Source organism: Macaca thibetana, chromosome 20, assembly GCF_024542745.1.
Source record: "Macaca thibetana thibetana isolate TM-01 chromosome 20, ASM2454274v1, whole genome shotgun sequence".
Lineage (NCBI taxonomy): Eukaryota > Metazoa > Chordata > Mammalia > Primates > Cercopithecidae > Macaca > Macaca thibetana.
This window is the reverse complement of record NC_065597.1, coordinates 56136552-56149125: the sequence shown is the minus strand read 5'-3', so window position 1 is coordinate 56149125 and position 12574 is coordinate 56136552. Positions and strand designations below refer to the sequence as shown.

Genomic DNA, 12574 nt, shown 5'->3' with positions numbered 1-12574 from the left:
TAACTTGCCAAAGGTCACACAGCAGTGGCACTTGAGTTTAAGCCAGATACAGCTCGTTTCCTTTGCCTTAATCACTGCCATACTGTTAAATCTAGGGGTCATGCATTTAACACAGTGCTCAACTTCGCTTTTTATTCCTCATGAGAATTCACATTAGTTGCTAAGGTAAGACTATTTAGGCAGTGGCCCTGTGAAGACTTATCTGCTCTTTGCCTCTGAGCACTAAGACCCTCAAAAGCCACTCTATTAAGCTTGGTATGTGGGAGGTTAACACCCATGTTTGGAGTCTGAGGATCCTGTACTTATCTGGATTGTTTTTCAAAGAATAAAAATTGTCACTCAATATTATGTTGGTAGAAGCTCCCAGTAGGTAAATTTTGCCCCAGAATAAAGTCACTGTTTTTTTTTTTTTTTTTTTTTTGTAGAAATATCAATAATCAAGTAAACAAATTTATTAAATCCAACAGCAGGTAACCGTCCAAATAAAAAACATTAAAGGAAAAAATGTAGACATCAAAGACAAAAATGTGTGTAACAAGTCAATAAAAATACTCAAGGGGCCATTTGGAGAGTGCAACAGTGCAGAGAATACAAACAAAAGTATTAACTTTTGTCAAGTTTGTACAACCTCAACAAACAGACACACTGGTCACAAACCAAGAGGGATCCACAAAGGTGGAGGGTCACATGAGCAGTGGACTCATCACCTCAGCGGCTTAAGGCAGGGTATATCTGCGGGACCAATTCATCCAAGCCCCATTTGCCTATTGCTTCACATTCCCCCTTTAAAACCTAGAGTCATATTCATTAGTGCAACAGGTAAGAGCAGTTAATCACAGACGGAGCTGGGGACCAGGGTCAGAGGGAAGACACTTCTCCCAGAGCAAATGTATGCGTGTCGGGGGAATGAAAAACCCCAGCAGCTGCTGAATGGCTTCCTTTGGCAATATCCAAGATTTGTGTTGAAAGGAGCAGGGAAGTTGGATGGGTGGCAGAAGTAGGTATCTATGAGATAGGCTGGGTTTCCAAGAAGAGAAGAATAGGGAGGACATGATGCCCAGCACCTGAATCAGAAGCAGAACCCAATGGTTATGCAAAGCTATTTGAACTATTTTGGCTTCTGCAACCAGTGCTCAAGAATCTATTTCGTCTTTCGAAAAGGGTGAAAACCCCTGCTGATCTTCACCAACATGCAGTCCCAGTCCAGTTTAAACTGGATACGCAATTACAGCTTATCATAGGAATAAACTCTGAAGGGGGGTGGATGGGAACCTTTATATGATCTGAAAACACACTGTGGAGTAAGAGGAGGATCAATGTCCCATTTCATCAGTGAGTCCCAATTAACACAATTCAACAACCTTCATAGTTCTTTCAGTCATTTAAACAAGATACTGCTGGAGTCCTCCTCCAAGGAAGACCCATCATTTACCAAGATGTTCAAGTCCCCTAAGGAAGACCTTTGTCAGTTACCAAGATGCTCAAGTCATAGCTAACCAAACATGAGAGACAAGAAAAATAGCAAAGCAGTCAAGTAAAAGGCAACAAAAACCTAGCAGCAGCTTTCTTCCATGCCTTAACCTTATAATTGCATAACTGAGTCTACCTTTTGGGCTTCACTGCACTGAAGACCTCATTTGGAATCTGGCAAACCAAACACTCCTAAATATATAGGTTGGTGTAAAAGTAATTGTGGTTTTTGCCATACTTAATGGCAAAAACATACATAAAGTATGGCAAAAACTTACTTTTGCACCGACCTAACAGATCTGTTTTGGTTTGTAAACTTTTAGACAAGTTCTTATCCCAGTAACTTCCCACCACTGTTCAATACAATTTGGCATAGTATGTAGCACATGAGGCCATCAAGTGTACTATGGGGTCCCACACCCTGCAGCCTCCAGCATTCGGCACCAGCCCCTGGAGACCAGTACTGCTTCAAAGACTAATACTGTGTGGCTTAATCCTTTCTCCCTTTCCAAAAACACTAGTTTCTGCCTTCCTTGGGGAAGTTTAATACTGAAAACACTGCCTTGTATGTTTTCAATTGTTATTTTCCTGGGCCCAGGGGTTTGGTTAAAATTTAGATCTTTACCCAGCTCTAGATTCATCTTCCCTTATCAGAGGGGCAGACATGGGTTCCTGGACCCAACTCACACAGGTAGGCAGCACTTCAGCTGCTGAGACGACGAGCTGAAGCATAGCAAAGCCACTTACAGGAGGTAGGGTTAAGAATGATACATTGAGATTTGGCAAAGATGGGGGAAAGAGCAATTCAATGAAGCAGCACGTCATCTCACACCATCTTTCTAATAAATTGCTAAAGAAACATCACAAAAGCTTACAAAGCCATTTGTCAAAACCGAGTTGTTTCTTATTTCCCAACACACAGTTTGTTGTCGTCCTCAGATGTTGCCAATTTCCAAAGTGGCATCCACATCCTGCCCCTCTCCACATCACCCTGATGTTCTATTGCTAAGCAAGGAGTGTACTGGCTTACCTGAGGGGCACACATTCAGCCTCTTACACAGACTTACCACTCATTAAGTGGCAAACCTACTTCTAGGTTGAAGGGAACAAGGCTTTTCATTTCCCAGAAGTATAACTTCAAACCCTACACACACCTCACCTTGGATCCCTTTGCAGAAAAACTGCATTTCTTGTGGTCATGAAAGAGTCAAGCATTGGCCCAGAGCGACTGCAGAAGCTTGAAATCTTTGCTGGACATCAAATACTCAAACTTGGAAGGAACTTGTAAGTTCCTCCCTGACTGCTCCCTTTTCTGGCTTCTCATTTGCAAATGGATCAATATAACCAAAAAATAACTAAATGGCTTTTTTGGTGGGGGATGAGGAGGCTAAATAGTTAATTTAAAAAACAAAATCCACCCACTCTAGTACACGTAATGCACGGAATGTCTTCTTAAAGGGTGGGGAAGGAACCTAGTTTCTCTACTCAGGGTCCTGGGCTGCCTCCCTCTTTTGCGCACCTCTCTCTGATACACCCTGATCTGGGATGGAAAGGGCCTTACCTGGCCAAGTGCAGCCTGCCTTTTCCCTCAGTCAACCACTACCCAATCCAGAACCGAGGAAAATGAGTTGCAAACTGCTTAATGAAACAGCAGTCTTTTTAAAACCTCAGTCTGGGTACCCAAATACAGCTGATCCCACAGAACCTGCTGGAAACCCTGGAGACTTATTCCAGAGCCTTATTTAGCTAGAACAGAAGCCAGGCATCTGGCCCAAGATCCCCTCCAGCTTTCTAGCAGTACTATATCGTGAATGATCTTAAAGTTTCCCATTTGCCCCTCTGAAGGAGGAACTGTCAGGTTTAGGATTTAAAAAAAAAAAAAAAAAAAAATTCCAAGTATGTTCCTTATAGTCAGTATCAATTTTAGAAAAATACTGACTGCCAAAACTATTTAATAACCCTTAAGGTGGGAGCCCAGAGCTATAAGGCTGCTCACAATGGAACTCAAAACATGCAATTCCTGCCCAGGCTGAGAAACATACCTGGGACACAGCGGGGTATTAGGTTAGGGGAAAAACCTCCAAATGTTTAATAGACAAAGTTTCATTACCTCAAGAGTATAAATATTTTTATAAGTTTTTATTTAAAAGATTCCCTTTTTAATCTGTTCCAAAGTGTTGGTAGCTGAACTATACAAGTTCCTGCCACCCATCCTTCCAGTACAGTTTTCTGAGGACATACTTTTTAAATGGAAAAATAACAGGAGGACCCTCTAACTGAAACCAGGTAGGACCAGAGTCAGTTCCTCAGGCCCCTGCGGCAGTCTGGCCAAAGCTGGCCTTATGAAGCGAGCGCTTGGAGAAGTCTGGGGAACCAGGCCCTCCCTCTTGTGAGGAAAGGGCTGAGCAAAACTCATGTTCTCTTTAGTGAAAATGGTCCAAATTCAGATCCAAAAGCCTCCATTATGGCTTTCCCTGGCACTCTTCTTATACTTTATACATTGAAGGCAGCTCCCTCTTTTATGGCCAGTATAAGCAGGCAAAGAAACAAAGGAATATAGATACATATATGTGTATATATATATATTTTATATAGGTAAAATATATACATATTTTATATATGTATATATACATATTTGGGGGTAGGGAAAGGAGAGGAGGGTCATGTAAACCTAAACAGTCATCACATTACCCCAAATGAGCCTGACTTTAACAAAAAGATAATAAATAACTCCTGGGGGTTAAGTGACAACATGGGTGCAGCAAGAAGGGAAAGGGCACAAATTTAACTATTAAATACACTTTGATATTTGTTTGGCAGAGTTCAGGCCAACCCCAGGCTTCTGCCCTTGCCAGACAAGTAAGCTGATGATATTCAAAGAAAAAAATAAAAATATTTAAAAAAAAAATTCAAGCAGAGCTCCATACCACAGTTTTCCTTCAAGTCAGTTGGCCGGCAGGCAGTTTCCCGACCACCAGGAACAGAAACTTTGGCTCCAAGGTAAATGAAACAAACAAACAAAAAAAAGTATTTCCACTTACAACATGAAAATACAGAAACTTCATCAAAGAAAGAAAACTATCAAAGAAGTCTACTTCCAGCAAAACTGAGGTAGCACTGCTTTCTCTGCATTCAATGCTTAAGTGGTTCTCAGTACAACACATGTTCTTACAAAATGCTCACTTGACTGACAGGTGCAGCATGTTGATGGAAAAACTCAACATGAAATGCAATAGGTCAAAGAAGGAATGAGCAAGAAGTGAGGGAGATCAGGGTTCTGGATAAATTAGCTTAAAAGGGGGTTGTTACCAGACTACACATGCTCTTGGCTGGCCTTGGCTCTCCAAGAGTCTAAATCGCCTGGGAATTAATGCAATGTGGTTAACAGTTAACACTGCTATTCAAATCTGTGTAAATCTTTAAAAATAATTATTACAACCTAAATTCAACCATGTAAACAGCACTACACACAGTACAGACCTGCCCTGAAAAACAATATGCAAAACTGAGATCTGGCACTGCATCATTTTGTAATGTTAATTCAACCTAACAGTCCCATCCCCCTCCCTGCTCTATGCCCTCCCCTACCGAAAAAAAAAAAAAAAAAAAAAAAAAAAACTAATTTGTGCAAGAAATGGCAGGCTTATTCTATCTGAAGGCTTCAAAAAAAATACACAACATGTAACCAGGTTCAAATATTCTGGGAGATCCCCCCCAAAAAGGAAATAACCAAAATAACCAAAAAAATGAAGAAAGTGCCTAAAACATGATACAGCATTTTAGAGCCCTTTCAGATACAAGGCAGAGAAAGGTGTAAAGTAGAAAATATCCGGATCTTCAGTAATTTCCAAAATGGTCCAATTCCTCTGTTGGCTGCAGGGCAGCTGGCAGATCCTTGCTGCTGCTCCTGGGACAGAGCCATTAAGTCTGCTCCTCGGGACACAAGCCCTCGGGCCCTGAGCTGAGTGCACCTCTCCCTTCCCCTTCTCTTTTCCTTCGCTCCATTTCCCACTCCACAAAGGTGTCAAAGAGACTTGGCCAGGCCTCATCTTCACTGTAGTTGCTGAGGTCAGGGCCAATCACCTGAGTGAAGTTAAGGAACATGTTCCAAGTGTCCCGGGAGATGCCCTTGATCCCCGAGGGGTTCTCTGTTAGGAAGTTTAGCCATTGGTCCAATACCGGAGGATTGTTCTGGGTAAAGACTAGTTTCCACAGGGCAATGGCTATTTCCCGATGCAGTGACCGCTGCCCTTCTTCAGAGTCCAGGCCAAACTGAAATGTAAACCGGTAGAGATCCTTGAATTTATCCTCTTGTTTGGCTTCTGTTAAGAGGCTAGGGAACCGTGCACAGATTCCGTCAATGCTGTCTGCACTTATTGCTTTGCAGCCATCAAAAAACTCCTTCCTGCAACAGAAAGGAAAAGGACAATTAATAATTATAAACTGTATTATTTACAGGCAATATACATAGTGATTAAGAGCAGGGCTTTCAGGCCAGATGGTCTGGATTTGAATTCTAACTCCTTCAACTAATTAGTCCTATTTCCTTATTTGTCAAATGGTAAAAATAACACCTTACTTCAAAGGGTTTTGGTGAGGACTAAACAAATTACTATTCTGCTTCTAACAGTGCCTGGCACACAGTTGGCAGCTGATAATGGTTCATTTATTCATTCATTCATCTTCCCAAAGCTAAACTCAAGTCTCCTGCTCCCTGCCCTGTTTCCCGCTCTGCAATAGTGATTAAGCTGCGGATTCTTTCCTTCCAGAGGCGGAGGCTTCCTGCTTCCCTTCTGACTCTCTATGGGTTGTTTGTTTGGGGTACACTTTTAGCGACTGCAAAGGGAGACTTCTGGAGCCAAGGATTCTGAACCTGGGTAATTCTATCACCAGAGATCAAAATTCTATCATTAAAAAACAAAAATTATGTATCTTTAACATCTATACAATGCTTTCAGCTTACAGCATGGTCTCACATTGATCATCTTCTCAGGGACAGTAGCATCTGCTGAAGAGGTGAGGCCTTTGAGGTCTGGAGGGTAACCTTCCTGGGGTGGGGGCATGCAAACTACAAATTGTATGGCTGGGTCTCAAAGTCAGTTCTTATTCATAACCCCATGTTCTACAAACCACATTCTATAGGGACACATGACCAGAACAATATGCACAGCTACTGCTTAGTAACAGGCCAACTGACCTTGTTACACACAGGCCTGGCCGCGGGCGGGCAATACGCTAAGTACTAGAAACGGCAAGTGGCTTCATGGAGGGAGAGAGGCATATCCCCTCCCCAGAGGCACTTACTGTATTGGTACTCACAGCGCCTGGCACATGCTGGGCATACAATAAATACTAAGTGACACGTAAAGGAGTAAAAGAAAAGAAAGGTCCAAGGCAGCAGTGGGGCTGAGCAGCAACTTGGCGACCTGGTTCACCCTGGCTTATTCCTCATTTAAGGCAAAGATGAGCAGTGACCAGTTACTGAGAAGCTGCCAAATAATGCTAGGATAGGCCTGAAATTTGACCTATGAATTAGGCAAAGGCATTATTCTGCACAAAAAAACAAAACAAAACATGGGGTACACATTAGAACCAGACATGAATCTTTATCAAAATCAAAATCCAAATGCCCGGGCCTTCCCCCCTGAGATTCCTATTTAGTAGGTCTGCTGCAGAGCCAGGGAGATACATTTTAAACCTTTAGAGTCCAGAGGGGCTTCTCAGCATCATAACCACAACTTGGCTCAAAACATTTAAGCTTTAGAGAACCTGATCAGAAAAATAAAAACGTAAAAACTTACCCAAAACCCTATGAAGCCAACCCAGTCCTATCCTAGCTGGGTACCACTGCTCACCTGGTGACACAAAGTGTTTGTGACTGACCTGGTGAATTTGCACATGGTTGCAGCCTGGAACTTCCAAGCCAAGAGCAGCACTCGAAATTCTGTGGGGTCGACACATAGGTCATTGCAAAAGCGCTCCATGCCTTCCTCCAAAATTGCATCTTCCCGCTCATCCTTGTAGCGCCTGAACAGTTCTTCCAACCTCTGCAAGGAAGACTCCTCGGCATTGGACTTGGACTCCCTCCCAGCATCTCCCGAGGACGTCGGCAGCTGGCAGGCCTCAGTGGCAGCCTCAGCCTTCTTGGTCCCGTTGACAAGGATATCTCCACCTGGCTTGCCACAGGGTGGTACCTGCTCCTCACGGTGGCCTGCACCCCGCCTGCTGTGTGACTTGTTGCTGGGGTCACGGTCTCCATTCTTGCTGCCCAAGGTCGATGAGGGATTCTTACACTTGGTGACACACTGGCCCATGGTGCTGGTGGCCCGGCCTCTAGAGTGGCCCCCTCTGGATCGGATGCCCTCGCTGCCACTGGCCCATGTACCTCAACATGCCATCAGCCAGAGGAGCCAGCCAACCTGGAAGGAAGTTAGAAAGCCATCACCTCTGGGCAGGGGAAATGGGGTACGGACCCTACCTTCTAGGGTGCGCAGTGGTTCACCACTCTATTTCCGTAAGCCAACAACAAACCATGGGAGAGACCCTGAGTTCATCATCTCCTTCATAGGCCAGTTCTGTAACTTCACCTTGGCGACACAGTGGTTGGGGCACATATGGAGAACCAATGAGGAAAATTCCTAAAATTCTTAAGGTAACATAGATTTCAAAGAGGCTGATTCATATGTAGAATGCATCAAAGACTACAGTTTGACAGAAATATTCCAGAGGAAATCTGTCTTGCCAACTTGCCATCACATAAGAAAAGTTATTTGGACCTGGATTAAGCCAGAAGGCACAAAGGAACGGTTCATCTTCTAATTCCTAATGCCAACATTCTCAGATTTTCTTTTTAAGTAGGATGAGTAGGGAGGAGGGGTGTCCATATTCAGAACAATAGTCTCATAATGCCCTAACGATGAGGTTGTCAAGACTACAAGCAGGGGCCTAAGCCAAGCAGCAAAATGAAATTTGCCTCTGATCTCTCCAGATGCCTTTCTGGGCCTATCCCACATAGTAGGTGAAATGCCCTTTCTCTGCCCTACTCCATCCACCTGTAGAAACCATCCACCAAGCCTGTACTCCACACCAAGTTTCCCAACTGAGGAGCTTCTTTTTCTCCCCCAGGTCCTCAGCAAGGCTGTACTTAGAATGCAAGCCAAGTTCACAATAAATGTGATTGTCCTATAGGGCCTATAGGCTGAGTCTTCCAAAGAAGTGTGTCTCCACTTTAAAAGAAGGACTGGGACCAGTTGCAGTGGTTCACATCTGTAATCTCAACATTTTAGGAGGCCAAGGTGGGTAGGCAGATAGCTTGAGTCCAGGAGTTTGTGACCAGCCTGGGAGACATAGCAAGACCCTGACTCTACGAAAAATAGAAAAAATTAGTCAGGTGTGGTGATGCACACCTGTACTCCCAGCTGCAAGGGAGGCTCAGGTGGGAGGATCAACTGAGCCCAGGTCAAGGCTGCAGTGAGCTGGGATAGCACCACCCCACTGCAGCCTGGGTGACAAAGTAAGACCCTGTGTAAAAAAATTGAAAAAATTACTGGTATAAAAACAAGCACACAGACCAATGGAACCGAATGGAGAGTCCAAAAATAAGGCCACACATCTACAACCATCTGATCTTCAACAAAGCTGACAAAAACGAGCAATGGGGAAAAGACTCCCTATTCAATAAATGGTACTGGGATAACCGGCTAGCCATATGCAGAAGACTAAGGCTGGACTCCTTTACACCATATACAAAATTCAACTCAAGATGGATTAAAGACTTAAATGTAAAACCCCAAACTATAAAAACCTTAGAAGACAACCCAGGCAATACCATCCTGGACATAAAACCAAGCAAAGATTTCATAACAAAGACACCAAAAGCAATCAAAACAAAAGCAAAAATTGACAAGTGGGATCTGTAATAATTAAACTTCAGAGCTTCTGCACAGCAAAAAAAACTATCAAGAGATAGCAAAAGAAACTATGAAGAGATTCCTACAGAATGGAAGAAGAAATTTGCAAACTATGCATCTGACAAAGGTCTAATATCCAGCATCTATAAGGAACTTAAATTTACAAGAGAAAAACAACCCCATTAAAAAGTGGGCAAAGTACATGAATAGACACTTCTCAAAAGAAGACATACATGTGGCCAAGAAGCATATGAAAAAAGTTAAATATCACTGATCATTAGAGAAATACAAATCAAAACTACAATGAGATACCATCTCACACCAGTCAAAATGGCTGTTATTAAAAAGTCAAAAAAATAACAGGTGCTGGTAAGGTTGTAGAGAAAAGGGAACACTTATACACTGTTGGTGGGAGTGTAAATTACTTCAACCACTGTGGAAAGCAGTATGATGATTCCTCAAAGAGCTAAAAGCAGAACTACATTCGAACTAGCAACCCCATTACTGGGTATATACCCAGATGAATAAAAACCATTCTGCCACAAAGACACACGAATGCGAATGTTCACTGCAGCATTTATTCACAATAGCAAAGATGTGGAATCAACCTAAGTGCCCATCAGTGATAGACTGGATAAAGAAAATGCGGTCCATATACACCATGGAATGCTATGCAGCCATAAAAAAGAACGAGATCATGTCTTTTGTGGGAACACAGGTGGAGCTGGAGGCTATGATCCTCAGCAAACTAATGCAGGGACAGAAAACCAAATACCACATTTTCTCACTTATAAAGTGGGAGCTAAATGATGAGAACTTATGAACACAAAGAAGGAAATAACAGACACTGGGGTCTACTTGAGGGTGGAGGGTAGAGGGTGGGAGGACGGAGAGGAGCAGAAAAGATAATTACTGGGCTCTGGACTTAATACCTGGGTGATGAAATAATATGTACAACGAACCCCCATGACACTTTACCTGTGTAACAAACCTTGACATTACCCCCAAACCTAAAATAAAAACTAAAAAGTTACCAAAAATAAATAAATAAAAATGCTCAGAATATTCAGAAAAAAAAAAAACTGAAAAAATTGGGAAAAAATAGAAAAATAAAAGAAGGACAGATTTACCCAAATGCAATCTCTAAATGGTAGGATAATTACTAAATAAAAAAGAAAAGTTTGTACTGATACATTACAAACTCATCATGGTGGTTTATTAATTATTTATGTAATTTAAACTTTTTTTTTAAACAAATTGCCAGACATTTCTAAGCCAGAAGCTAGGTGATTTCTCTAAGACGACTCTGGCTACTCAGGACTCTTATTCCTATCTTCAACCAGTTTGTTGGAAAACCCATGTACAATTTAGTATTTATAAAGCTTTGCCAACTGCTATAATGGCAGTCACTGAAATGACGCCGTTAATGAAATGTGGACCAGGAGCCAGAAGTGTAGCAGGAAACAGACACTAAACAGAAGTCAAAGTCAGTCACCCGGGCCTCCCCAGGTCCAGGGAGCTTTCATGGACGTCTATGATCCAAACTGAAAGATCTTAGAGAACGTACAGTGGGACAGAAGGGTGTTTTTTACGAAAGGCTGGAGCTTTAAACTTTGCCTAAAATACTTGGCTTCCTCTAAATAGTGCCTGGATAAATTGGGGGTCGTCTTCAAAAGAAATTCTCTGAGGATAAGCTCTGAGTATACAATAAGTTTAAAATGAAGAGCACAATCATTCCTGTAGTTATTAGAGATTAGTCATATCAAGGCCTGTCCCCTTCTCCACCCGCAAAGAGAAAAATGACAAAAATACATGGCCAAACATGCCCTCAAAGACTTGTGGTTTTACTTGGGCTTCAGAAATACACTGAAGCTCTTATAAGGGCTTTTGGTATGGAAAATAACCATCCTAAGTTTTTTAAAAGACTTTTCATGCTTTAAGACTACAGCTAGTAAGCCATAAGTACAACTCATTACAATTTCAAATGGCAAGGGGTTAATTCTTGGAAGACCATGGTACAAGGGAAGCAACTGTGTGAGCTGAATTATTTCAAAACAAGGACTGTACCATGTGGAGGGCCTGGTTTCCAGATTTGTGTTTCTAAAGACTAGAATGCTGAAAGAAACAAAAGGCCCAAACTTACACAAACCCCACATGCTCACAGACTGGCAACTCTAATTCCCAGGCACGCTGACTCACCAGGGTTTGCTGCTCAGCTCCTGCTGCTGAGGGAGGCATGGGCACCCAGCGAGATAAGAGGATTTCCTGGCCTCCATCTGACCCACCTACCCCAGGCCACTCACCCCGCCCCCACTGGACAGATGCTGCTTCATCCTAGCAGCTTCCTCCAAATCCTGGCGCCAAGGCCTTCAGGTAGGGACAGAACAGATGGGACTCCCAAAGAGGCCCTAATCCCATTTAGCCAACCAGCCCTCCATGTAAGAGCATCTTTTGATTACCTGACACAGCAGAACCAGCTGAAACCTGAAAGCTTTTAACATGCCCAGCAGATGAAAATAGGGAGAAGAATATCAGTTTCAACAGATAATCAATCAGCAAATGCCTGAAGGTTGGATCCTTCTTCCATTCTGGTCCCTTTCTTTGAAATGCCCCCATTCCATTGAGTGTTGAGGCGAGTGGTGGTCTAAAGCCAGAAGAAAATATCTCCAGATCTGGTGCATATGGTCCCCTGATTACTCCGATTACTGCCCAACAGTACCTTCTTGTGTCTGCCCCCTTCTCTGGGAAGATACTTTTGCTCTCCCAGAGCTTTCCCCAGGCTCAATCACAGTGCCCAGCCCCGTGGCCCAGGCTGGCAGCACTTCAAGTGTTTTAAAGTTGAAGGTCTCCCCTAGACTCACTAGCTGATGGCTAACAGCTAATAATAGCAGTCATCAATTATTGGGCACTTGATGCGGTGCCAGGCGCTATGCTAAGCACTTCTAGGGACATGAACTCACACATACTCATCACAGCCCCCTTTAAAAACAAGGAAACTGAGGCTGAGGAAACTAAATTACCCAAGATCACACATCTGGATCAAGATACCATGACATTTACCCCTAGGCTAGATTGCAGAGCCCACCCACAAAAGCAGAGCACCTAGAGAGAATGCACGACGGACCGGCCCCAAGTTCAGGAGTGACACCACAGCAACCCCAGAGCAGCAAATCTCACCATCAGTCACTGGAGAC

General features: G+C 43.1%; 1 protein-coding gene across 4 annotated transcripts in view; it reads right to left on the bottom strand.

Annotated features, from left to right (window-relative positions):
- Positions 1–437: 437 nt before the first annotated feature.
- The window catches only part of DCUN1D3 (defective in cullin neddylation 1 domain containing 3), a 46393-nt gene continuing 34256 nt past the window's right edge, over positions 438–12574 (bottom strand). For all 4 annotated transcript variants that reach the window (XM_050774852.1, XM_050774851.1, XM_050774849.1 and 1 more), the window contains 2 exons: positions 7354–7889; positions 438–5875 (listed from right to left, as the gene is read on the bottom strand). In XM_050774852.1, the coding sequence (XP_050630809.1) occupies positions 5392–5875; positions 7354–7784 (915 nt within the window). In that variant the 5' untranslated portion in view covers positions 7785–7889 and the 3' untranslated portion in view covers positions 438–5391. The remainder of the gene's footprint in view (positions 5876–7353; positions 7890–12574) is intronic.